The 26,761-nt window shown below is 34.1% G+C and overlaps 1 protein-coding gene across 6 annotated transcripts in view; it reads left to right on the top strand.

Moving 5' to 3' along the window:
* LOC129219276 (C-terminal-binding protein-like) overlaps positions 1-26,761 on the top strand; it is a 329,042-nt gene that overhangs the window by 259,264 nt on the left and 43,017 nt on the right. For 4 of the 6 annotated variants that reach the window (XM_054853608.1, XM_054853609.1, XM_054853607.1 and 1 more), the window contains one exon: positions 18,496-18,626. The exons of the other annotated variants lie outside the window; for them this stretch is intronic. In XM_054853608.1, coding sequence (XP_054709583.1) covers positions 18,551-18,626 — 76 coding nt within the window. In that variant the 5' untranslated portion in view covers positions 18,496-18,550. The remainder of the gene's footprint in view (positions 1-18,495; positions 18,627-26,761) is intronic. 6 annotated transcript variants of the gene reach the window in all.

Genomic DNA, 26,761 nt, shown 5'->3' with positions numbered 1-26,761 from the left:
TTGATTGATCAGGTTAATCAGTGCTCCACTACACTGCAATGGGCAGGCAAATGGCAGAATCCACAGAAATGAGCTTTTGAGATATTCAAAGAAATGCATTTTTAATTCTTCACAAACATTTGCAATTCGTACAATGACACTAAAGTAAAATAAATCATAAAATACAAAATAACCAACTGGGTTAAAAAACATCAAACACAATGTTTGCCACACCACAAGGAAACCTGAATAAACAGGGAAAATACAGGGAATTTTTAAATTGAAAATTCCAAAATTAAAAACAACTAAAATAAATAAATCATAATAACAATGTGTGAAATTAAATAAAAAGTTCATTAAGAAAACAAAAAATGGTAAATTTTACTTGAAGGGGTTTAATTTTTTTTTTGGTTTCTTCTTTAATTCCCCTTATTTTTATATTTTTATTTGGTATTTTTTCTCCTTATCAGGGATCCCCCTTATCAGGATATTAATGTTCTTTTTTAAATGTCAGTGTACATTTGTTTGTAACGTTGCATACAGGGAAAACACAGGGAATTTGTTATTCCAAAATAGAGAAGCAACCCTGAAAGAGCACGTATTATCTTTGGTCATAACATACAATGATATCTGCATTTAAATTAATTACATTACTAATGAAGTGCATCATTATCTTGATGTAGTATATACTGTTGAATTCACTGCATCAAATATGCAACGGACATTACAAGAACTTTAATTTTTTAAGTGGAAAAGAGGGTTTGCTCCGAACATAGTTTGGAGGTTTTTGAAGGATCAAAGTTCTTGGGAATTTCAGAGATGTGTGTTAAATTTTTATTTTAAATCTTTATCTTAATTCTTCATTTTTCCAATTACTATGCGAAAGTAATTATGTTTTTTTTAATTTACTGTATTATTTAATAATACAGTAAAATCCTGTTGCAGCAAACTTTAAGGGACTGCAAATTTTGTTTGTTGTGACAAGAATTTGGTTGTGATGAGAATTTCGTTGTAATGAAAACCAAGCAATGTACAAGGGTAAGGCGAAAAGTTCTGGAACCAATAATGAAAGGCTGATTTTGAAAAAAGTTTTATTTTTCTACATAATTTTCCTAGACTTCAAAGAAATTTGTCTAGCGTTACTCCAACATTGGTATTCCTTCCCAGAAGTAATTCTGGAAGGCAGATAAAATACTAATCACCAGCCCTCTCAAACCCTTCCTAGAAAACAATTTCTTCACGTTTGGGACCAGATTCAAGCCTGAGTATGCCAGGAGAATAGAACGGATAGCAGAGAAAATTGTACCTCAAATTTTGCAGCGTACCCTTTGGCAACACATCCTTGTTAACTGGTGCGTTATCCTGGTGAAAGAAGATTCTGTTTCTTCAAGCCAGGTCTCTTCTCAGGAATATTGACATCCAGCTGGTGCAGAAGGTTACGGTAACTTTTGTCAGTAATTGCTTTGCGCTTTTCAAGGCAATCAATTAACACCATTTCTTTTGCACCCCAAAAAACGTTGGCCGAAACCTTTCTGACGGATGGATTGACTTCACTTTTTATGGCGCTAAACTGCAGCTTTCCATCTATTTTGTTTCTTGCATGTAGGGGTGGACCCTCGTCTCATCCATGATGACAAGTTGTTCCACAAAACTGCTCTGATGCCCATCCTCCAACAAGATATTATTCACTTTTTTGATGATTTGCGTTGTGTTTTTTGGCAGTGATTCACATGGGCCATCTTTGGGGGGACGTGCAACCACATTTAATTTCATCTGTCCACTTTTAACGATTGAAGTGGGGGAGTTGAATTTTTAAACGTTTTTCAACTACGGATGAATAGGAGTTGATCCGTCCAAAACGAAGAATTTTATGACTGTGAGTTATTTAAGTTTACATTTTAAACTGCTGCAAAAATTCGTATAAATAAACACTTGAGAGAACACAAGTTAAAACTTTTCATCTGAACTCATTACAAGTGCACCCAGGCAGGAAACGTTATTTTTTGCTGTTTAGATACCATTTCCGTATCGGATGGAGAACTTTTCACCTTACCCTTGTAATGTCGGTTAAGACTGGTCCGCACATTAGTTTCATTGAAGTAGACATTTAATTTTATTGGTGTTTGCTGTAATGAGATATTACTGTATATAGTTTTATTTCTAATAGATAATTGAAATGTGAATAAACTCTTTATTTCTCATTGTTTTTCTTTTTTGATGTAAAATGAAGCATTTGTTAACTTCTTAATTTGGCACAATTCTCAACATTTAATTTCTCTTCTTTTTTGTGCCCAAAAAGTTTAAAAGTAAACTCTAGTTTTAGGAAATAATAAACAAATTTGAAAAGAATAAAGATATAAAAATGTTTTTTTCTACATTTGATGCACACCAAATGTTGTACAACTACTGAACAATTTCAAGTTTTTAATAAATAATATTCATTTTTATCTTTTTCTTGTTTCCTGTCGGGGATTTTATCCGATTAAGAGTATAGGCAAAAAATACCCAGTCCAGAAAATACTCATGTTTGTTTTTTTCTGAGCATGCTCACCTGCAAGAACTCCTTAGGTTTTTTTATTGTGCATAAGTTGCAACATTTTAGTATTTTCTCATGCTTATTGATCAGAAGAGGGAAAACAAGTAACCATCTACAATTATTGTAGACTTTACATTGGAGCTGATCCCTTATGAAAAGAATTTCCCTTGATAACAACTTGTAGCCAATTACTATTACACGGTAAAACTTGGTTGCAACTTCATTTGATAAAACTAGTTTTAGTTTCAATAAATACACACACTAGCAAAAGTTAAGCACAAAGCGGTAAAATGCAAAAAAATTGATAGGTGCTGCTTTGATTGACACGAAATGTGATAGGAAAATAGCAAATATGTTTATGCAATGAGCAAAATAGAAAATTACATACGGAGTAGACAACAGTACATTTTCGTAAATTAAAAGACGTCATAATAGTCCTTTACAAAATATTGTTTAAATTCAAACAAACAAGAAAACAGACTTTAATCAAGTATATGATCTCCCCTCACCTGCATGCAAAGTTTACAGCGTGTAACCATGCATTTTATAAGGTGATCAACCACCACAGATTTGAGTAATTGCCATTCCCCCTGTAGAGCAGTTTCCAACGTTGTGAGAGTACTATGTCAGAAATGTGTAAACACAGCACCGTTGAGGGAGTCCCAAAGATTTTCAATGGGAAAAATTTTGGCCAAGTGAGTCGGCCAGTTCATATGTGCAATCCCCTCACTCTCCAGGTTGTTAACGATGTCAGTTCTATCGGGAAGCTCATTATTGTCAATTCAAACGAAAGCAGGATCCACTGCTTCAGCTTACAATCTCACAGTGGGGTCTAGGATTTCATCCCGATACCGTATAGCCAACACAAAACTCTGTCTGTAGATATGCAGGTCGTTTTGATAACCCAACAAAATCCCTGTCCAGACCATGATACTTCAACCTCAGAATGAGTGATTTTTGGTTATGTTCTGGAGCCGATAACGTGTCTTGTTCTCTTCAGACCCTTAAACACCTGTCATCAGGGTGCAGGGCAAATCTTGACCCATGGGGGAACATAACATTGCCACCAATCAGACAGTCCAACTGACATGTCGGCGGCACCACTTTAATTGTGCACCTCTGGATTGGTTAGAGAGAGGAACACAAACTCGTGGTATGCAGGCCTAATCATGTGTAGCTTTCGGCGTGCAGTAGTGGCAGACTTCATTTTATCAGTGGCAACTTCAACCATAATGTCACATGTGTGAAGGTCGCTCTTAGGTTCTGCTTGGCTACAACAGCATTATATTGATCTTCCGTGGGGTTCGTAACTCTTAGGGCAACTGGTCACAGGTCTTCGGGCAAGTGTTTGGCACATTAGAAATTGTTTCAATAATTGTGAATTGACCGAGCCAAAGAAAAGAGCAACATTTTGATTGATTATCCTGCTCCAATGTGGCCAACAAAATGACATCGCTCAGAATCTTCCATCTGTCTTCTGAATGTCATACAAACACATCTGTCTTGAACAAATTAAACAAAAGTTCTAAACACATTTTATCAGCACATATAAGCATCATATGACCCTTCATAATGCTGCCTTCTAATACAACTACCTTTCTTTGCATATTTCTTGGCATGAAACCGTGATTGGCTGTTTTCTAACTTATTTGCATACTTCTATCTACCTCTGCAGTGAGTTGCAGCTTCCGAAATTTGGATTGGCTTCCAGAAATTTACATTTTCCACTTCATGCTTAACTTTTGGCAGAGTGTATGTATGCGAACCACTCAATATTACTGAACAATTCTATCTCAATATCATTCTGAAAGAGCAATAATAATTTTTATTCATTTTGATCCCCCCCCCCCTCCTACCACCACTTGTCACACTTCATCTAATCTTTCCCTCTTGTGAGGCTATTTTCATTATAATAGAAAAATGGTGTGATAATGCACTTTTTGGCACCCCTCCCATCCCCCTTGTTAACTGCTGCAAAGTCTAAAGCCCTCTCCCCTTCAAAGCGTGACATCATTTGTGAACAGCCCCTCAAAAGTTTTTTTTTCTAGTAACATAATTTGTAATAAGGCGGGATTTAGATTTATCGGGGGCCCTAAGGTATTTCGGGTATGAGGTCCCTTTTGTAATCCTGACAACTGTTCTGTCATCAGTGAAAAAGGCCATTTTTAAATGCCCCCTCCGTTTGTTTGTTTTCCTGTGATACATAAGGCCAAGCTTTACTTTTTTTGTGTTTTTATTAATGTGTTGCATGCTGTCTCTTTTAAATAGACATTAAGAGGGGGAATGGTATCAAGAGAATGACGCAGGGCTCCCTTTTAACTGAAATATTGAATACAGTTGAGATCCTGCTACAAGGCGATCCGACTTCCGCGAAATGGCTATAAAGCGATTTTTTTTTTTTTTTCACCAGTAAAATTTTTTAGACATAACGCAAATTCTTCGCCCGCAACACGAAAATTTTCGGAAGGGAATCCCGATGTGTTTATATCTGTTTCGTTATTAGCTATTAAATTTTTTTTTTGTGAATTGTCCTTCATCCCTTTAGCATCACTGAAAGCAGATGTTCCCACACCGTACTAGTTAGATACATCACTTGTACAAACAACTACTCAACATTTTCCTTTTTTTATTCATTCTAAATGTGAAAGTTATTGAAATATAATGACACCAAAGAGCGCTGTTTCATCTTGTGAAGATAGAAAGAAAAACAGAAAGTTTCCGACAGTTAAAGAAAAGCTAAAGATTATGTACTTGAACAACTATAAAATGTATCAAAGGCAGCACATTTATAATGACAATTAGAGTGAAGCAACTGTAGTGTGTATTTAACGAGCTGATGTGTGCGCATCACATGACTTCCTTTTACTCCAATTTAATGTCATTTTCTCATTATTGGCATTTTGAATATGATTCTATAGTTTACTCTCTAAATATCACCAACAGTGGCCAAATTGAAACCAGATTTACAAAGAAAAAATGAAATGAAAATTGCCAAATGAATTGAATTTCGCCAAGTTTTGTCGCCAAGTTGGCGACAAAACTTGGCGACAAAACTTGGCAACCAAAAGGCTGGCGATATATCGCCAAGTGTCCGCCAAATTATAACACCACTGAGTTTACATCGAAATTAACAATGATTCCCCAAAAAGGGGCAAAAAACCCTTTTAGAAACACCTGAATGCAACCAAAAGAGGCGTTGCACAGCTAGACCCCACTAGGAGTCTACATACAAATTTTCAACTTTCTAGGACATTCCGTTCTTGAGTTATGCGACGCACATACATACCTACAGACGTGACGAGAAAACTCGTAATTACCTCGGGGATCATCAAAATGGATATTTCGGGTGTCTGTACGTTCCTAAGCACATATCAACGTGTGGTTTGGTTGAAAAAAAACTCGACATTCATTCGGAGGTGAGCAAAATAGAAATTAAGGCCGATTTTTGGGTGAAATTTTTTTGCGAATACAATATTTCCTTTTCTGTAAAAGGAAATAAAAATATATAAGAATAATGGTTTGATCACGCAGCATTAATCATCATCTTCACTTTTTTAAGTTATAAATATCAGTATTAGATCTACTCTACAGTAAAATTATATTGCATTTGTTTTTCTGACTACAAACTGTATATATCCTACTGGTTTATTTTATGTCTTTCTTTCCCTTTTATTGATTTTGTGCATCGTAGCATCTTTTATACTGAATAAAACGTTTTTTTTAAATTTAAAATACAAATAAAAATTCAAGTTTTTATGTAAGATACAGTAATGTATACTTCGGAAATGGTTTTTAACAGTTTGAGGTGGTGTTTACAAGTGTCTAAAATAATTGAGTATGTTATACAAGTTTTTACACGTACCCTTTTCTACAACGCGAAATTTCGACTTACACGAGGGGCCTTAGCAACGTATCCCTCGCATAAGTCGGGACTCGACTGTACCTCCAATTTTAAGAGGGTCTGGAGGTTTCTTCCAGGGAGAAAATTTTGTAAAATTATTGAAAGGGTAGTTGGATTGACAAAAAATCTTGGGGTGAAAATAGGCATATATATATATATATGTTTAAAGTTATATACTTTATATTTCGCAAATTAAGACACAGTAAAAATTATTTTTTGGTCGAAAAATCAATGACAGCAATCCTCAGAGAGAAAGCGCGAGATAGAAAATATAATGCATTGTAATCTGTTTACAGCAACTGGCTATGCATTTGGTTTTCGATCACGCCTCCAACCCACTGACAATGGGTTAAATATAAAATGATCAATAGTAAAATATTTTTTTAAAAAAAGTGTACAGATCTAGAATTTTTATTTATAAAAGCGCTAGTGGTTTTCAGTCCAAAATAGTATCATTTTAGATACATTTTCAGCATCCCAGAGACAGCTTTACTATTTGTATTGAATGTGTGATGTCCCCCCCCCCCCCACTATTCTCTTTTATTTTCACTTCTAAAGTAATAAAAAAGGAAAAACAATCATGATTTTGGAGGGTGTGTTTTAACTATATAAAGTTCTCCCAAAACTTGGGGGGGGGGATTCCCCCTATACCCTTCCCCATAAATCCATCCGCCCATTCTTGGAGTACCCAGTCCATTTCCTTAGTTTTTAAATAAAGATTATGATATCATAATCTTTATTTAAAAATCATAAGAAATGCATAAATTATGTAGTCACAACAAGATTAAACGGCTTTGAATGAGGTAAAAAATGAATTAGAGAAGTGGATAAGTATGCACCCCCCTCCCCCCGCCACTAAATTGCACTTCAATTACTAGCTCGTTTCATACTCTCATTTAGAAAATGAAATAATGAAATCAAGCCTTATTACAGCAACCTATAAAACATTCTTGTGCAACTGAAACTTCTATTTAATTTCCATTTTTACTAGTTTCTGAATTGCATGCTAGGTGTAGCTATTTATATACATTATGAGAATATCAGGTTACTAGCTACTAAGCAACATTTTCCTGAACATTTGTTTTAACATTTCATTATTTTTAGAACTTTTGTAAATAATCACTCAACTAACCTTTTATATATCTTTTTTCTTTCAACATATTAAAGCCGAGAAATCTTCCGATCAATATGAGATCGCCATTTTTCTCTCTAAAAGTTGAACTCTGACAGTTATGGTTAAAGATTGTTATGGATTGTGTTAAGCACTTTTCTAAATTCATACTTTTCCTTAGTGTATGGAGAGAATTGTGTCATAACAATTGAGCCAATGTGAGTTGGGGTACTCCACTAATCCAGAGAGTAGAGTAAATTGCTGGTTTTGTTTTGCCCAAACGAGCATGACAAAAAAGCACTCTTTTCACATTCAAACTCAAGTTTTATTCTGTTCAACGTTTTCCCATGCATTTTTCGAGTCCTTAATCTTCTGAATTCGTAGTGGGACAAGAAGCGATCTTTTGCCATCAAAAAATATGTTTTAGTATGCAATCGGCCCTCCTAGAATTGTAAAGCTCAATGGTAATCACACTTTTGCAAAAGGAAGAGCAATTTTTTTTTTGTGAGGAGTTTGTGAAGCTGCATTATCCTCATAGCTATCTTAACACGGTACAGTTCGACATTTTTCGCTTTTCACTGAGCTCCTAAAGAAGAAATAAGCACTTTCAAATTCAGTCACAGGATTATAAGAGCCGAACTCGACGATAAATTTAGAAATTGATGCAACCACCAATTAATAAATTTTTTAAAAGTTCGTTCTACCGGATTAGTCGCCATATTTGTTCATCCACAAGATGGAAGTAAACAAAATGCTCAAGTGCCCAAAAACAAAGCAGAATTTTATGTTTATTTTACTTCAAACTAATCAAAATAACGCGAAAGGTGTTGTAAATAGTTGTTTATCTTCTACATTAAAAAGCGAGTGTATCAATGTCCATCAAATTCTATCTTGATTATCTGTCTATGTCATTACCGAACTCCAGAGAATAGACGATCGATCCAGATATTGATAGATTCGTAATTTTTCTGCCATCATGTTTGTGAAGGTTTTGTTTTTCTATTACTTTAATAATTAAAACGTCAATTCTCAAGGACGTGTCGTTCGCTCAATTACCGATTGTTGCTGGAATCGTGCCAGTAGTTACTTTGCAAGGAAACGAAGTTGAACTTCGCGAAATACTGCTTCTAGTGGTAAGTTTCTTCTCGAGGTGTTCAAAACTAGGATTAATTTATAGTGAATGCAGCGAGAATTGATAGTGGAAGTAAAAAAAGTAACGTGTCACTTGGCGATAACATTGATTGGCGATGGGATGGCTAAAAGAGTCAAACAGATAAGCAAAATGTTCCTGAGAAGAATTGCTAATCCAATGAGTAATTCATGAAAATGGCATATGTTGACGACAAACAGCAGCCCTCTTCGTTTACTTCTATCAATTCTCCCTAAATTAGCTATAGATACTGCTGATTCTGGGGTGTCCAAGTAGGGTGGTCAATGGCGGAGACTACGCCTTAGAAATTTCCGGGGGGTGTTGCTTAGAGTATTTCTCTCTTTTTTGTGGGAGACTGCGTGATATTTGAGAGGAATGCGTCATTGCTCTTGAGGGGAGTAGTTGTCCCTGTGCTGATTTATCAATATTCCGTCGCAGGCGGTAAAATGAGTTTCCTCGCCGCCTCAGACATCAAGAAACCCACTAGCCCCCCGCAGGCGGGTTGCACGAGCCGCTATACACAGGGAGATCGAGGCGTCCCCTTATTATCATATTTTGAATAATTTTCTTCAAAAATTTATGTTTAAAAAATCATAATATTTCAACTGAATTGTAGTTTTATAACGGCCTTTAATTTTTTAATAATTTTTTTGCGACAAACACAAAAATAACTAATAATATATGGCGTAGTCGCCATATATGGTCATTCGAAATATGTACTTAAGACTCTTATGTGTCTTAAGTTACCAGAAGAGGAATTTAATCTTTATTGCAATTCATATTGAAAATTACTCAATGTGTGATTTTTTTTTTCGGACTTTGGGTAATTTATATTGCTTTAGACACTATCGCTAATATGCTTAAAATGGACTATTCATCTAAATTGTTTCTTGAGGAGTCATAATTATTCAATTACTTTTATGCTACAATTTAAAATCTCTATTGTATCTTAAATTTTTTCGTGTAGTCGCCATGTTTGGTCATTCCCAATATAGACATAGACGAAACTTCTTATTGCTTCAGTTTCCAAAAATGGATGGTTATCGCAATGCAAACTATTGAAAATAACAATAAAATGTGTCAAAAATCAGTTTTTTAAAAAAATTGTTTTCTTGAAAAGTGAATGTTATCCTGATTGCCTTGGAGGCACAGGCAGTGCTATGAACTAAAACAATTTGAATTAAAATATAGCTTTTGCCGATTTTTTTTTTTTTTTTTTTTTTTGTTAATATTCTGCAAAAGAAAAAGGATCAAATTTATTTAAAATAAAATTTTCCAAATTGTATCCATGTTTGTAAATTAATAGGTCTTAAATAATTATCTTTTTAAAAGTTCTATTTAAAAAATTTTTTATCAATGGCCACTTACAAAATTCGTTTCAACTGTCATAGAACAACCAAATCTGCCTAAACATATTATCCAAAAAATTACGAATCTATTGATATCTAGTTCGATCGTCTACTCTCTTGCAATCGCAAGAAATTAGTGACATATACACTATATAACCAAAAGTATTGGGACACATTTTCAAAAATTCACATTTCTACGGATTTCTCGAGAAATAAAAGACCAATTGCTCTGTAATTTTTTTCACAAAAAAAGTAGACTCCAGCTGTCATTTTCCAATAACAATTAATTAGGGGACCAGTAACAAATTAAGGAAACAAAAAAAGGTTTTTGATCATTTTTCATTGTAAATAGCTCGGAATAAACTGTAAATTTCACAAATGAGTTTAAAATCTATCAAGAGTATTTTTATATTTTCGTGAAAGTATCTCTCATGCATTTTGAAAGTTTTCTGCTCATATCACGCAGTGTTTTTCGTTAAACGTTACTTAACTTTCAGAATATTTGACAGCATATTAGAGAAACATAATAACAAAATTTGAAGTTAAAATATTGAAAATTTAATGAAATATGAACGTTTAAAGCAATTTTTCATTGCGCATGCACGAAAGATAGCAATTTGTACGTTTATAGTCCAAAACTCACATATATCCAACAACTCATAAAAAAAATTCCTCAATATCTTTAAAATTTCAAAAGTTATCAGCAATGGAATGAGCCGAATTTCTATAATTCTTGGATAGACGATGAATGGTAAGGGGTCGTTCGCAATCTGTCAACACTTTCCTGCTATCGTTGCAGAGGGATTCATGATAAGAACGGATTATTTGCGAACGATCCCTCACGATTCGTGTCTAGCCAAGTCGTCGAGCCAAGAATTATTAAATTTCGGCTCATTAGATCGCTGATAACTTTTTAGATTTTAAAGATATCACGGTGGAATTTTTTATGAGATGTAGGATATATCTGGGCTTCGGATTATGAAAGTTATAAATTGATATCTGTCACGCATGCGCAGTGAAAAGTTAATTGTTTTAAACGTTCCTATTTCATTAAATTTTTCATATTTAACTCCAAATTTTTTGTATTGTTTCTTTAATATGCTGTCAAGTACTCTGAAAGTTCAGTAACGTTTGACGGAAAACTCTGCGTGATATGAGCCGAAAACCTTGTGCATAAGACAATCAACTTTCATGCACCCTCCCCTACAATTTTTGAATTTGACCTTGTTTTTCTGTGGGGGCATGACAAGCGTAATGTTTGTAACATAAAACTTGCTACAGTCAATGAGTTGAAAGTGTTAAAAACTGAAAACTCACTTTGCCATTCACTTTAATTGCTCTCAATCCTTATAATCTTTTAAACATCAAAGGATTGAACACAGACCGTTAAAAAAAAAAAATCACAATGAAAATTTTTCTACAGCAGTAAGCTTTCGAAAAACGTAATAAAACATGTTTCTGGATGCATAAATTATTTGCTCTCTTGCGCTGTTGTAAAAACACAAGGTTTAAAACTTTACCGAATTTAGCGCGTTTCGATGAACAATGAAAGACAGGACATCTTTCACACTTTGCAGATGGATGTTCTGCCATATGCAAAATGTGAAATGGGTTGGCATTAAAGATAGGAAAGTTTTTTCCCCCCGAAGGGGGTTTTCCACTCTGGGAAAAGATAAAGAGATTCCGACGAATATACACTTTCCTAATTAGGAACCAAGTTACCAGAGTCGAACTTATCGAGAAATTAAGAAATTGAAGCAACTGTCATTTTTTTTTTAAATCGGGGGTTTATATTTTATTTGAAATATTTTTAACTTTGTAACGGGGAAGGGGCTACTGCCCCCTCCTTTCCCCCGCTGGATACACCCATTATACTAATTACATTTTATGGAAGTTCTTTGCTCAACCGAAGAAAGTGGCTCCACCTGAAGGAAAGATGAGTTTGAAAATTACTTGAACCATTAGGTAGGTTCCACTTGTAAAACTAAACGAAATTTTTTTGAAGTACATATGCAAGAAATCACTTCCTTTCCCTATTTGTTTGCCAGTAAAGCATCAATTTTTGCAATTTTAATTTTTTCTTTGTAATTTTCTTACTTATTTATACGTTAAAATGACTAATGTTTGTATTTATGTCTATAATTCAGCTTGTTTTCCTTGTTATGCTAAGGTAATTGCAGTGAACGTGAACACCTTATTCATACTTAAAATGGAGTGACAGTCTCGAAGTAGAATCTTGTAGTATAGAATCAAAACAGAGTCTTGACTTATGTTTTTGAGCTTAGGAGATAAGGTCTGACTATTGTCTATCTTGATTTCAAAGCGTGGGCGGTGTGAAGGGGGGGGGGGAAGCACCTCCTTATGAAAGCTAATTAACCCCCTAAAATGTTTCTACATTTGTATCTATTTTTTTTCGTTTTTCCAAAAATAATACTCATAAAATGTTTTTTCTCAGTATTGAACATTCTGTGAGGCTTTTCGTCTTTTCTCAGGCTCTCTGCTCTTTGTATGTTCGTTGTTTTAAACAGCGATGGAAATTTTCCGGGGAGAGCAGTCAACTCTTTTTGCTTTCCTTAACATCATAAAGCCTAAAAGAACATTATTATTCCTTGAATTTCGGAAATTTTCCAAAGGATTTCTCTCCCCCTTCCCTAGCGTCTTAAACTTAAGATTTCGTTTTTAAAACTTCATTATCAAAGCTGAGAATATATCATGTAAACTCTCTTAACATCATTACAAATATATATAAAAAAAGCTTTTTTAATGCTAAAAACTTTTTCTATAAGCTTCTTTTGAATTAAAAGTATGAAATCAAATAAATGTAAAATTTCTTGATAACACTCAAAAAATGGCAGTTACTCTAAATATCTTTCTATTTAACAGTCCTAACAAGAAGTTTACGAATTCCTTCACTAAGACGTTGGTGGTGGGAGAAATTCAGGGTGTGCCACTCCCTAAAAAATCCTCCGGAATCATCTTTAATATATACGATAGTAAGTCCCAGCATTGATAGCAAAAGCCGAGGAGTGGGGTTCACGGACTCGTCCTAAACGCTTATTTAGAGGATCTTCGAAGATGTTAGAAGGGCTCTCTTTCCCTCCTCCTCAAATACGCGATTGTATACAATTGTGGTAACGTTAAAAGAGATTGGGTTCAATGACTCTCCGCGAAAATTTCTCATTCATAATTTTAGACGGCAGCAATTTTCCAAAATTGAACTAAAATATTTTTAGAAGAACTTAAATGATGTTGGGGAGTTTAGAGACGATCCTGGGAATCATTTTAAAATGGAAGGTCTATAATCGCGATTGTAGACCATCTTTTGGTAGCGTTAGGTGAAAATCGGAGACTCTTATGTCAGTTTTTAGAAATTAAAGTTCAAAAAATGCAATTTTAGACTATTTTCGTAAGGCTTTCCTCCGGATATTTTTCGAAATTATAGGCTTGAAACACGATTGCCGCCCATCGTTTGTAACTTCAGGGATTTTTAAAGTTCCAAAAATGCAATTACAGGCCAAGTTTGGTGCCACTAAGGAAAGAAATGATTTCAAGTAAAGCTTTTCTTCGCTCTCCTTGGCTTTTCTTTTCCCAAAACATTTAAAAGCTATATTTTCCCATAGAAATATTTCAGTTTCTCTTCATATTTTTAATTATTGAAATACAATAAATCTCTAGACAAAGTTTTTTGTAGACTTCCAATTTTACCTTCTTATATTAAACTTCTAGTGTACTAGTGTGACTTTTCATTGATCTTTTAATCCCCCTCTCTTTCTCTTTTCTTTTATTAGATACATATTCCTACTGCCCATGTGTTTTTCTCTACTTTCCTGTGATTTTTGATATAATATTTTCATTATTAAACAAGAGAGAGAGAGAAAGAGAGCAATAAATATGCTAGAAGTTGCTATTTAGCCACCTTAATAATTTATCATGTTTGAAACCTACAATTCGGCCCTCTTCAGTAAAGTATTACCATCGGCCATTTGAAACAAAAAGTAATCGACCATCGGCCGACTTTGAACCATCGGCACATCGACCAAAAACTGCCATCGGTCGAGGCCTAGTGGAGTGACCTTAGACCATTGAGACAGTGTTGCCAGATGGTCACACACACACAAATCCAGATTTCCCCACTTCCCTTCCAACTATTCCTCCAAAAAGCGATATTTTCTATCAAAATTCCCCAAATTCAAAAATTAATTTTCGACTAATAATTGTAATAAAATAGACTTCCTATGATATTTTAGTCTCTTGAAATTATTTTTTTTCCCAAATAACCAAATTTTCTTATAAAATACCCCAACTTTTTCTTTCTTTTTCATTTTCGCTTTTATTTGTCTTCATAAATACAAGCGCCTGACCGAGAGGTAAGAAATAACCGATTTTTTTTCTACTCGCATTTACTACTCTGCTTCTGTATGTACATTTAAACTATGAACTTTGAATATTTTTTTCCAAGAACATTCTTCATCACTCTCACTTATTTTTACCCGTTTCGCGTATCAACTAGTTACTCACGCAGAACATTAATGCGAATTCCGTAGCATAAAATATTCCACATAAATCAAATTCCATTAAAAGTTGAGCAAATCTAAACCAACGCTGTTTGATACAAACAATGTAACTACCAGATGTAAAGACGCGAATTTAAATACGAAAAAAAATTCTTTTTCTCCTGAAGTTTTTTTTTTTTTTTTGAGCAATTACGAATTGCTTATTGCTTTCATTTGACTGTTGAATGGTGTCTTTTAATTTTCCCCCCGATTGCGAGCTAAGTCTCCAGGTTGCGTCCATATCCTACACATACACCTATACGCATAAACGTTTACGCAAACGCGCGTACATACACACATACACGAACGCTTGCACACACACACACGCCTCACACGCTCGTGATTGCGAAAAACATAATTTGAATTCCAGATGCGATAAATTCAAATTTCCTTTTTTTCCCTCGGGTTTTCCCCAAGAAAAAAAAAATCCCCGAAGAATTCCCCTCGAGGTCCATTTCTCCAGAGAGCGCAAGATTTCCCCAAAATTGGGAAATTTCGCCCAACCTGGCAACACTGCATTGAGAGATAAGACAAGCCCTCCCATTCATTCGCTATTGTTTGCGCTGAAGCAGGGCGACAGGTCTTATCTCCGGGGGAAAACATCAAATAATTTCGCTGCCGTGTACCACGTGGTTAAGTCCTTCGAATTCGCCGGAAATACTAGATTTCTCAATAAGCGCAACTTAGAGCCATTTTGAAATCGGCATAACTCAACTTTATGTAGAAAGTGGAAAAAAAAAAAAAAAAAACACTTATCGAGTCAATAAACCATGCGCTTGCGAGTGACAGAAAAAAAAAAATGTACCAAAACATTTCGGGCAGAAGGAAAAAATATTCAAATCTCTACGAGAATTAGTATAACTCTGGCGAAACATCTTTCGTCGCAGTCACGTGGTCTCCCCTTTAAGTTAGCAAGGAGATTACGTAAACATGTTCCTAGTTTTCAGACAAGATGACTGCTATGTTGAGTGAAGTGTTCGATCTGGGTGATGCAAGGATCAATAAACAGCCTTTGACGAACTTCTTCACCACAGCTAGATAGTATAGACGCACATACATTTGAAGCTGTGCAGTTGCTGAAAATATGTGTGCATTATCTGATATTTGTTAATTAATATCAATATTAAACATTATCTTCAAAATATGTAGCTTTTAATATTTAAATTAATACAAAAAGTTCACCTTTGCTTTCGTGGATAAATAATTGAAAGCAAAAGGCATCGTCATGCTAAAAAGATTTGCTCTGTACTGTGTATTGGTTCATTCCTGCAGATAGTTTTCACTTGTGTGCGCAGATACTTAATAGTTTTATCTTACTATGTTCCCCACTTTAAAAAAGCACTTGGAATCATCTGTTAAGTTTTTGTCTCACTAGATAAAGAAAGAAATGTCCAACCAACTTCAAAGCTGAGCTACTATGCTTAGGGTATATTTCCCTGAGTCTTATTCAATGATTCTTGGATTCATATCAGATTTTTTAGCTGTCTTAAAATTGACAAGATTCGTAGCCTCTGAGGAGAGGGACAAGGAAACTTCCTTTTTTATCAAAGCTGCAGTGCCATGGGAAGTGTTTCCGGTTGTGAAAACATTAACATTTTATTAAAAGCTCATAAGGATTACAGAAAACCTGATCAGAAGTAGTGTCATAGGGAGTACTCGGCAGTGGCGTCAAGTTTTGAAAATCAGCCGGGATCTGTTTCAAACACAGTTCAAATGGAGGGAGCAAATGAGTATTAACTTTTTTAAAAGATAAATACAAATGATATTTTCACTTAAGGCTTTTACCACAGAATAATTCCACACGTACAAAATATCCGCATAAATATTAACGCAATATTTTGCCAAAGAAAATATTAGTGGAAATCATAAACAAATGTGTAATTTATTCTTTTTTATTATGCTTAACTGAATATTCTAAATGATGCACAAAGTAATATACAAAACCAAACTTAGACAAATTTGTATGGATACTGGACAAAATATCTGATTTTCCGTGGAATGGCCCAGTTAGTTTATTTTTGAAACTTACACTTAAACCTTGTTTGTTGGAAAGCAAAGTACACATTTACAGCAACAGATTAGTTGGATTTAAGAATTTTTAATTTTTTTTATTCAATTGTAACCAAAATTGCCTAATGATTGGATGTCCAAATACGTCAAGTTTATTCGTTATATTCTGTATAATTTTCATGCCCCTTTGCTTATAATACGGTGCAAAGAAGCTCTAAACATCAATTTTAATTATCAGAATCATTTAGCAGCCTAAGAGCCTCTGTTCACACTATGCGTTCGCGGTACTTTTGAACCCTCAATGGCAAGAATTAACTAGCCAAAGTGAAATACTAAATGATCTACGCGTTTATATGCTGACGCATGTTCATTTCACCGCAGTGATTTGGAAAATATGTTGTGCAATCACGTCACAAACGAAATCTTGTACATAGCTTGTTACTTGACTAACACGCATTAGTTCTACCAATCGGGGGTTTAACACAGCGCAATCGCGTCAGTTGAACAGGCCCTAATAGTAAAATACCGTCTGCAATATCTATTGTTTAATAATTGGTTTAAAATGATGTTGTTATTGTATAAGGTTGTCTAGGATGACGAACAAAATATTGTTCGATCTCACACTTCTCGATTGTTCATTCTTACAAAATATTGTTATTTATTTTGTTCACGGGAAAGTCGACTCCAAAAATAACTTCAATATTAACCAAAAAAAAAAAAAAAAACCTGGTTTTGTGTGAGACATCAAATATTGAATATGAAATGAATCTCTTATTCCGCAAGAAAATGCGAATTTGTCCTCTCTTGCATAAAAAAACTTGCTTGGATGTAAAATCTTATCAGTGGGATAGGATATACACTGGGACGTTTAAAAAATTCACATTTTTAAGGACTATGGAAATAAAAGAAAATCGCTTTTTAACTTTTCACATGAAAGGTATGATCCAGCTGTCATTTTCCAATAAAAGTAATATCACCCTCGTGTTTCTAGGATTAGTAACAAATTGTTCATCATAGATAGCTGAAAATAAGCTGTAAAATTTCAGGAAATAATTAGCTTACTATGTACAGTTTATGTACTTACTTTCGAGAAAGTATCACTGATAATTACGAAGATATGAACATTTCTTTCAAAACTACGAATTTTATTTGAAGGTACTCATAACTCGCAAAGTTTTCCATCAAAGCTTACCTAACTTTCAGAAAACTTGATAGCATACAACAGAAGTTTAATACTAAAATTTGAAATTAAAATGTTGAAAATTTAATAAAATAGGGACATTTAAAGCAATTAATTTTTCGCTGCGCATGCGCGAAAGATAGCGATTTATAACTTTCATTGAAACCCAACTAGTTAAATCAACTCACCATAAAATTCCAGTTCAAGAAAATCATCAGCGATTTAATGAGCCTAATTTCAACAATTCATGGATAGGTGACGGAGTCGTGAGGTGTCTTTCGAAAGTTTGCAACAATTGCTTGCAATCGGTCAGTGTGATTCATGATAAAAAGATTATTTGCTAACGATCCCCCACGATTCGTCGACTATCCAACAAGAGTTATTCAAATTCAGCTCATTAGATCGCTGATAACTTTCTGAATTTTTAAGATATTCAACTGGAGTTTTAGTATGAGTTGAGGAATTTAATTGAGTTTTAGATTATGAAAGTTACAAATCGATATCTTTCGCGCATGCGCAGTGAAAAATTATTGCGTTAAATGCTCATATTTATATGAAATGAGAGTTAAGTAGGATGGAATATGCGATCGCTTTTTAATTTCCTGCTATGTGTCTTAGCCATCAAGGTAAAAACTTGGAACTTTCACTTTTGCATAGCGGGCAAAGGCTAAATAGCTTTTAACCTCATGAATTATTACTACGATATTAATGGATCTGTTTTTACAGCTCAAAAGAATATAATGTTGCACTTCAGCAGTACTGTCGGCGATGTTTTCCCTTGATGGCACAAGTGCATTCCTGCCAACCTCTCTTTCCAAAAATGCAGAAGATTGTCAAAAAACTTGCAGAAGATTTAGGTAAAAATGCGGAAGATTTTACATGACGTTATTTTGCCATAATGAAATTTAACCATTTGTATAACAAAAATAGTTGAAATACATCTATTTATACTTGCTACCTTAACATCGTATTTTACTAGTCAATAAGTTAAAGCGTATTTTTGTTTTATTAAGTCCACTTACAGTTTCGCAGCTAAAGTCTGTAATTAAAGTGCCTTATTGCACTTAAAAAAAATAATTTTAAGTATACCATCTCATAACACTTGGCACTGATTTTGTTAGTTTTGGGACCATAGAAGACTGATGCACTCGTATTTGTTTTCATGTTTAAAAAGTTTATATGGTTGAACATTCCACTCTTTTCGGAAAATGCAGTATTGAATTCGGAAAGTAGTATGCATAGTTTGTGTATAGTGACCGTTGATTCCGTGATTGAGTAAATGTATGCAAGGGAATTAATTCTATCGAATAAATTTCTTACAGCGTTTCTTTATAACGTGTCCGATCGGCGAAATAATTTCAATGTTTTTCAGAACTAATCAAATGCACCAAGCGACGAACAAAAGTAAATTATTCAAACACAGATGAATGTCTTGTGTCGCTGGAGTTAAAAATAAACATTCAGTCCTCCAGGTTGACGCTTAATTAGTTAGGATGGGATTTTGAAACTGGAAGATGTGATTGGTGCAGAGCTCCATTACGTCACGTTGAATATCACGTCTGCCATGACGTCATCCCTTCATAAGGGCTGTGTTCGAATAGTGCGACCGGTTAACTCGGGCTCCCCATTGACTAACCAGAAGCGTTCTAAGAAATTTTAACGGCCAGCCCATCGTAGATGAAAACATTTTATGGACACTTACCGAAACGAACCACTGACGTCACGTAACCTGGTTAACCGGAAGTGGTGAACCCATTCTTCCCATGCTAAGCGCTGGCAACTGGCTGCTTAGTCCTCTCACTACTGAAGCATCAGGTCCGTTGTCAAAACATGGCGATTTATTGCTCCAAACTAATATATCGCTCATTGTTTGGAAGGATATCTTTATTGCTCCAAACTAATATATCGCTCATTGTTTGGAAGGATATCATTACCAAATTCAAACGATTTCAAGAACCATGCTTCACCTTAAAGCATAACTTCTACACTTCGTTTTTCCAAATATTTTTTTTTCTCTCTGCAATTAATAATGTCAGTCTGGATAGAATATTTTTTCGTAACTTATCGTACGTGCGTTCGCCAGCATTTATTTCAGTTTGAATAATTTTCCCTTTTTCGCCTTGTGCAATTTGATTTTTAGATGTAAAAAAGGTACTTGACTGTGCTGTTATTCTTCTTTAGAAACGGCCGATCAGAAACGATGTAAGTCGCATGTCCGTTCATTTGTAGGAATTTCGAGCATAGTTCCGATCCAGTATGCCACTGTAAATTAAATTATGAAATTCATATAAACATAAAGGGAAGTATGAGCGTGCATCAATGTTTGTTGGTTACAAAATGCAGCAAATCGGTTTTGTGCATCCATGCCAGATGAAGCTTCGGAAATTTTTTGGTTGCTAAATGCCTTGAAGGTGATCAATATTATGTGGTGGAACATTTCAAAATCAGTTTTTAAAATAAAAAGAAGCAAAAAGTACATTATTGCAGAAGTAATCCAAAGAATTCTTAGTATATTTTTTGGAAGATCTGTTTAGACAATACCGGAAAAACTTGGTTAAAAGAGCTACAGCGGAACAGGGAAAGGGATTAGAAACTAAAGGCTTCAAAATCCTTGGTTTTATACTAATTACCAATTCTAGTGTGATATTTTATCAACATTTAAGGATTGTCATGACTCCTCCCCCTCTTCCCAATGTGAAGTCTGACTGCATTAGTTATCAAGACTTAATGCTTTCTTTCGTGTTTTTAATCAAGATGCTGTGGTAGTAAGTATAAATAGTACTCTTTTAATTAATTTTATTATTAAAAATGTCTGGTAAAATCCGATGCATTTTTGCACATTTGTTCTTCCTTTCTTCCATGTGTCAATGTATACCTCATTCACGTTTTTAAAAAATAAGCCTTGAAATCAAATGCTCCAAAATCCTTGATTTTACACTATTAGCCTATTATAGTGTGGTATTTTGTCAACGTTTAAGGATTGTTATGATTCTCCCTTCCAGGGGCCGGCATTTCACCATTTCATTTGGGGGGTCGAGTTTCTTAAATATGTATAACCCCAAAGCAAAACCAAACACACACATTAGCTAACAAGAAGTTGTCATAAAATCGGTTTAATATGAATAAAATTAGTGTTTAGAAACAATTAAAATTTTGATTCATTGACTAAAAAGTTATCATACAAAACATCTTGCTACTAGTTTTTATGTCTTTTGGAAAAGTTATAATGCTTGATTTTTGGAATTCAGAAGAGCAGGGAATCATGTTACTAATTAATCAGTGCCCAATGTCATGCTGTTTTGCTAGTTTAGCTAAATGGAAAAGGTTTTTTTTTCCCCCTTTGCGCTTCGAAAATATTTCTCTAACTTCCTGAGACATAAAAAAAATCTTTCTCTACTAGCTAAGCTGTTTGTAATAGTTAAAAAATAATTGAAGTATTACAAAGTTATGTATGAAAACACTTTTTATATCTTGCTTTTCAAAATCACCCAGGCTACTTCAAAAACTGTGAGGGGCTTTAACTTTTCATGACTGAATAATCTAGTCATGTCGGCGCTCTCAGCTTCAATGAGATCATCTGCCTCCAGCTCTGTTATTCACTATTCCAGACTGATGAGTCCATAACAAGGGCGAAACTGCAGTCTCTGGATGTGAAAACCATTCTGTCGGTATATTGCTTGTAATTTTTCTTGGCTCATGCTAAAAATTTTACTCACAGTTGAAACATTTTATTTTTCGTTTTCAAAATCCAATCCAAATAACCATAATCTCAGCCAATCATACAGAAAAATAATTATCATCAAATCTTGTGTTAATTTCATTCAAAACTGAATCTATTACTTCATACAAAATATTCAAAAACCAATGTTTGACTTCACATCATCATGTGAATTTTTGTCACTTTTTTTTTCTTTTTCGCCTCTTTAAAATTGACTCGGAGGAAGAATTTTTTGGAAAAACTTCACGATTGATTGAAATGTACATCTGTAAAAAATCTATTTTCAGTTTCAATTGTAGATTCAACTGTGGTAGTATGGTGCATAGATCAATTGTAGATTGAACTGTGGTTTGAATAGTCGAGTAGCGGACTGAAGATAAAGATTTTGATAGAGTATAAAGCATTTTTCAAAAACCTTCTCCCGATGCGAACAATGTGGATAAAAATTCAAACGAAGTCATACATCCTAAAGGGCATGAGCTTTTTCACAATTGAAAGAATCGTTTTGCAATAATTCTTCCAGTCGTCAAATCACTGCTTTGAAGTTATAGAGAAATGTTTTGATCGTTTTAACGCTTGAAGATTATCTTGTGTCACTCTGCGATTGCATAATTATAGAGCCCCATAAAAGGCATTTGGTTCATATGTCTTTTTTTATTCAATAATCACATTCATTTTTAAGAAGTTTCTATGAAAGCATTATAATGTATTGGGCAGCTGAAACATGTTTCGAGCAGAAGAAAGCGATGAACACTCATTAAATAAATGAGCGTAAAAGTGAATGTGAAATATCAAGGAATTTTTTTGTGAAAACCATGCAACCACACCACTTTTCACGAGCCTTGGAGATACCATCGTTACACTGGGCATACAAGTGTGAAATATTTAGCCTATATGAGGCAATGTCTTCTTTAGTTAAAATTAACCATTGTTCTCTATCAGCTGTCTATGTTGTGAAAAAGCCGAAAATACTTCATGAATTTCTAAGTCATCATCCAAATAACGAAAAACACTTTTTCTAGTCTGAGAATGTGTCGAGTTCCATGAAATAGTTGCTGAGAATCAGCGAGATTTCCTTTCATGAACATTGATTTCCGACTTACATAAATTGAATTCACCCACTTTTTATAATTCTGCTCAAAAAATTTGGGGGTGCGACCACCCCCTCTTGACTCCCCTATTTGCCGCCCGTGCTCCCTTCCCAATGGCAAGTCTGGCTACACTAGTCAAGATGTTGTGGTAGTGAGTATAAATAGTACCATTTTAATTAATTTTTTTATTAAAAATGTCTGGTAAAATCCCATGGTAGAATCCATGTCAAGTCAACAAGGAGCGTAAAATGATGGTCTTGGATTTTTTTGAATTTAACATATGTTAAAATTCATAAAATATTTAGAAATATATATATTTTTTTGCCCCAAAAAATTCCTGGGCCGAGCCGCCAAAGATGGCAGTCCTGTCATGATTTCTCACTTGGGATTTTCATCTATTATCTCAGGAACACTAAAACATATTTTGTTGCAGTTTGTTCTATTTATAAAAAATTTTTTTCTTGTTTAAAAACTTATGCAACCATAGGCGGATTTACGGGGGTGCCAGGTGGTGCGCCGCACCCCCAAAATTTTTGGTTGGGTTTTGAAAAAAATTAGTATATTTCACTCAGAAACGCAGTTGTATGAAAAAAAATTCATACTTGCTATACTAGTAAATTTACTTGAATCCAGTGTATCACCACACGTCGCTAGTGCAAGAAAAACATTACTGCGCTCATATTAAGAATTAAAATAATTTTATCCATTTGAAAAAAAAAAAAAAAAAAAAAAACCTAATTTCATGCAAATAAAACTTCTCAAAAATTTATTGTTCAGTGATGTGTTATTGTATAGAATAATTGCACATTTTGTAATTGGGTATTGATTCATATATCAATACCAATTCTTCTATTTTGAAACAACAATGGCTAATAAAGTCCAAAAAAAAAAAAAAAAAACATGACTATTGCAAGAAACTTGATCAATAAAATCTACAACGAAAACCAACAATTTTAAGGTAAATTTTCAAAAATTTTTGAAAGAGGATTCCCGTACATTTTGCTGTAGTTGTGCATCCAGGGGGGAGGGGGCACAAGACTGATGACCCTCCCCACAAAATGCTGAGTAGATGTTTAAAAAAAAAAAAATTATTTATTATTGAAGAGAAGAAAAGATCTCATTTTGGGAAAACGCAGTTATTTTACGAGAAAAAGAATGTTGGGAAAAAATCTTAATTTCTCTTTCAAAAAGAAATATTGACATTTAAATTTTTCAACAGCTACAGATTATTGGCGGCAAATTGTGTGCCTCTTCCCCACTCCTCGCATACTCCTCTTTTCTTCATATCTCCCCCTCCCCCCTTTTCTTCAAACTTTCGTCCAGATGCTATGAGAGAAAATTTTGACCGTTTGGTGATTTGCCACCAAGTGTGAATCGTTATCGCGGTTTTGGCAACAGACGTGACTTCAGCTTCTGAAGCATTTCGCAGAGGCTACCGAGTTTCTCTCCATTCTTTCTTTTCACTTATCCGCAAAAACAAATACATAAGATTTCTAAGAAAAATGAATTTGAAAATGATAAGCTACCTCACCATTTTCTTTACATATTATGTGTTATGTGTGCGTGAATGAAAACAAAGTAAATGACAAATTTTAACTTTCACAAGAGAAACGAATCAGAGAAGAAGACCATTACTTTAAAAATTAAAAAAAAAAAGACCCCGACTGAGTTGCAACTGTAGAATCAAGAAGAAAAATTGAAAATCCTTTTAAAAGCTTAAAATTATTAAAAATCAATGTCAAGTATTTTATGTGCTATTGAAAAGAAACTGGCAACATAATTTGTCAGTTTCTTTTCTTAATATCATTTTAAATCATTGCTTTTAATTTCCTTGTCGGCCAACAATGAATTTGTTTATCAATCGTGTGAATAAAGGCTTAGTAGTTATTAAATCTGCTTTTAAAAAACGTTATAATTCGAATTCTATGAAATGTTTAAGTTCCAAACACATTCTATCAGACGCAGAAAAAAAAATTCTCTTTATTTTGGTGTTAAATTTAAAAAAAAAAACTTTTAGACGGGTTTAATTAATATCTTTGTTAATGCATGCCATCAAAAGATGCAACCTAGTTAAGAAAACTCTCAATCAGCTCTCCTTCTCTATAATGAATCAAAAATAATAAGCAACTTCATAGAATAAACTTTAAATAGTTTCCATATAAGAACTAACACATATTTCTTTTTCTTACAATCAAGATGCATTTTATTCTCACATAATTATTTCATTTGAGTAAAAATATTACGGGATGAAACCCATTTAAAAACAAAACTAACTTCTAAAACACGAAAATCAAACGCTCCTGAAGCGGAGAATGGTTGCCGCAACGTTAGTGAAGCCAAAAAGCCTGCCAACACTATCAAGAATCCAAAATCCCAAGATCAATGCTCTATAATTAAATCAATATCTTGCTTAGAGTTCCAAAATCGATAAAAAGTGATAGCCTATACATTTATGCACTTGAGACATAAGGTGAAATGTCAGTACAAAACTGATTATTCACAAAAAAAAGCATTTTTTTGAGACCCATCCAATCTTCCTATGTTAAGTCTACGAGACTTTCGTCAAGATGCCCTCCGGCGGACAGAGGCTCTTCCCTGCTTTTCAGGGGGGGATGTGCTTTTCGTCACTCTGATCATTCAAGGCACTCTAGGGGAGGGGGTACATATTTCTACCTACTTTTCAAAAAATCGATCGGAGACAGTCTATGAGCCTCATTCCTAACCCGAACTATAAATATGGACTATAATCACATTTATAAGACTAAAATTTCTAAAAATAGCCTTGGAGCCACACGTACCTTTCTTGCCTCTAAAATATCACCAAGAACTCTAAAACAGCGTTTTCAAAACTATTTCAAATTTTTTCTCGGGCGTGAATCCCATTCCAAACCAGTAGCTGAGAATTCATCCATTGCTTCTAATATCGACTTTCGTTTAAGACTTTTTCTGCAGTTTGAAATGTTAAGAATTGCCCATCCCCTAATCTTGCTAAATATGGTTTACATCGCGTTTTTTAGACTTAAAAGTGTGTCCTGCCCCAAAATTATTTTCTGGTTTCACCACTGCCTTGTTATTCCGGGAATACCCCTCCTTCCCTCTCCAGATCCCTGTTATTGTTGCACCCCCAAATATTTCGTTCTAAATCCGCCTATGTATGCAACATTTTGAAAGGTGCTGTAGTTTTTTTTTCCACAATCTTTTGAAAAAATAAAAGTTTAAAACAATTTTTTAAAATTTTCTCAAAAATGTCAATTTCAAAAATTTTAATTTTTTTTAAGTTTATTAGTACCACATACCACTAGGTTCCCTGAAAAGGAGAGCTTCCACTTTTTTGTTTATTAGATTTTAGAGGCATTTGAAAAATTGAGGGTTTTTAAGGATCTCTTTACGTAATGGTAGGTCTGAAAATTCAGAAAATTTTTTGCAACAAGTGGCCAGAAAACACTTTTAATTAAGTTATATAGCGAAATTTTCATTTTGAGTGTCCACTTTATCCAGTTTTATTTTTTATGGGAAAAAGAACACTGTCTCCTGCTGATTGGCTGCATTTTTGTGCGCAACTTTTCAGTGTAGCGCTGAAAGAATCTTTAAGCACAGTGCCATCTTGTTCTCAATAAATTCAATATGCTGAATAAAATGGACACTCAAAATGAAAGTTTCGCTCTATAACTGAATTAAAAGTGTTTTCTGGCTACCTGGCTGCAGAAAAAATAATTTGAATTTTCAGGTCTGCCTTTACGTAAAAGTTCATTGAAAACCCTATTTTTTTCAAATGTCTCTAAAATCTCTTAAATGAAAAACTGGAAGCTCTCATTTTCAGGGAATGTAGTGCTCAGTGGTACTAAAAAAATGAAATTTTTTGAAATTGACATTTTTGAGAGAAATCAAAACCATTATTTAAACCTTTTTTTTTTCAAAAGACTGTGGGGAAAAATACTAAAGCACTTATTTCAAAATGTTGCATATGTTTTTAAACAAGAAAAAATATCCTTTTAAATAAAACAAACCGGAACAAATATGTTCTACCATTCCTGAGATAATATACTTTAAAGATTCTGACGAAAATCCAAAGTGAGAAATCATGACAGGGCTGCCATCTTTGGTGGCCTGTATCTCGGCCCAGGAATTTTTTTGGGCAAAAAAAAAAAAAAAAAAAAAAAAAAAAAAAAAATATGAATTTTAA

This window comes from Uloborus diversus, chromosome 3, assembly GCF_026930045.1.
Source record: "Uloborus diversus isolate 005 chromosome 3, Udiv.v.3.1, whole genome shotgun sequence".
In the NCBI taxonomy this organism is placed as follows: Eukaryota; Metazoa; Arthropoda; class Arachnida; order Araneae; family Uloboridae; genus Uloborus; species Uloborus diversus.
The sequence above is the reverse complement of the archived record's forward strand: the minus strand, read 5'-3'. Positions and strand labels throughout refer to the sequence as shown.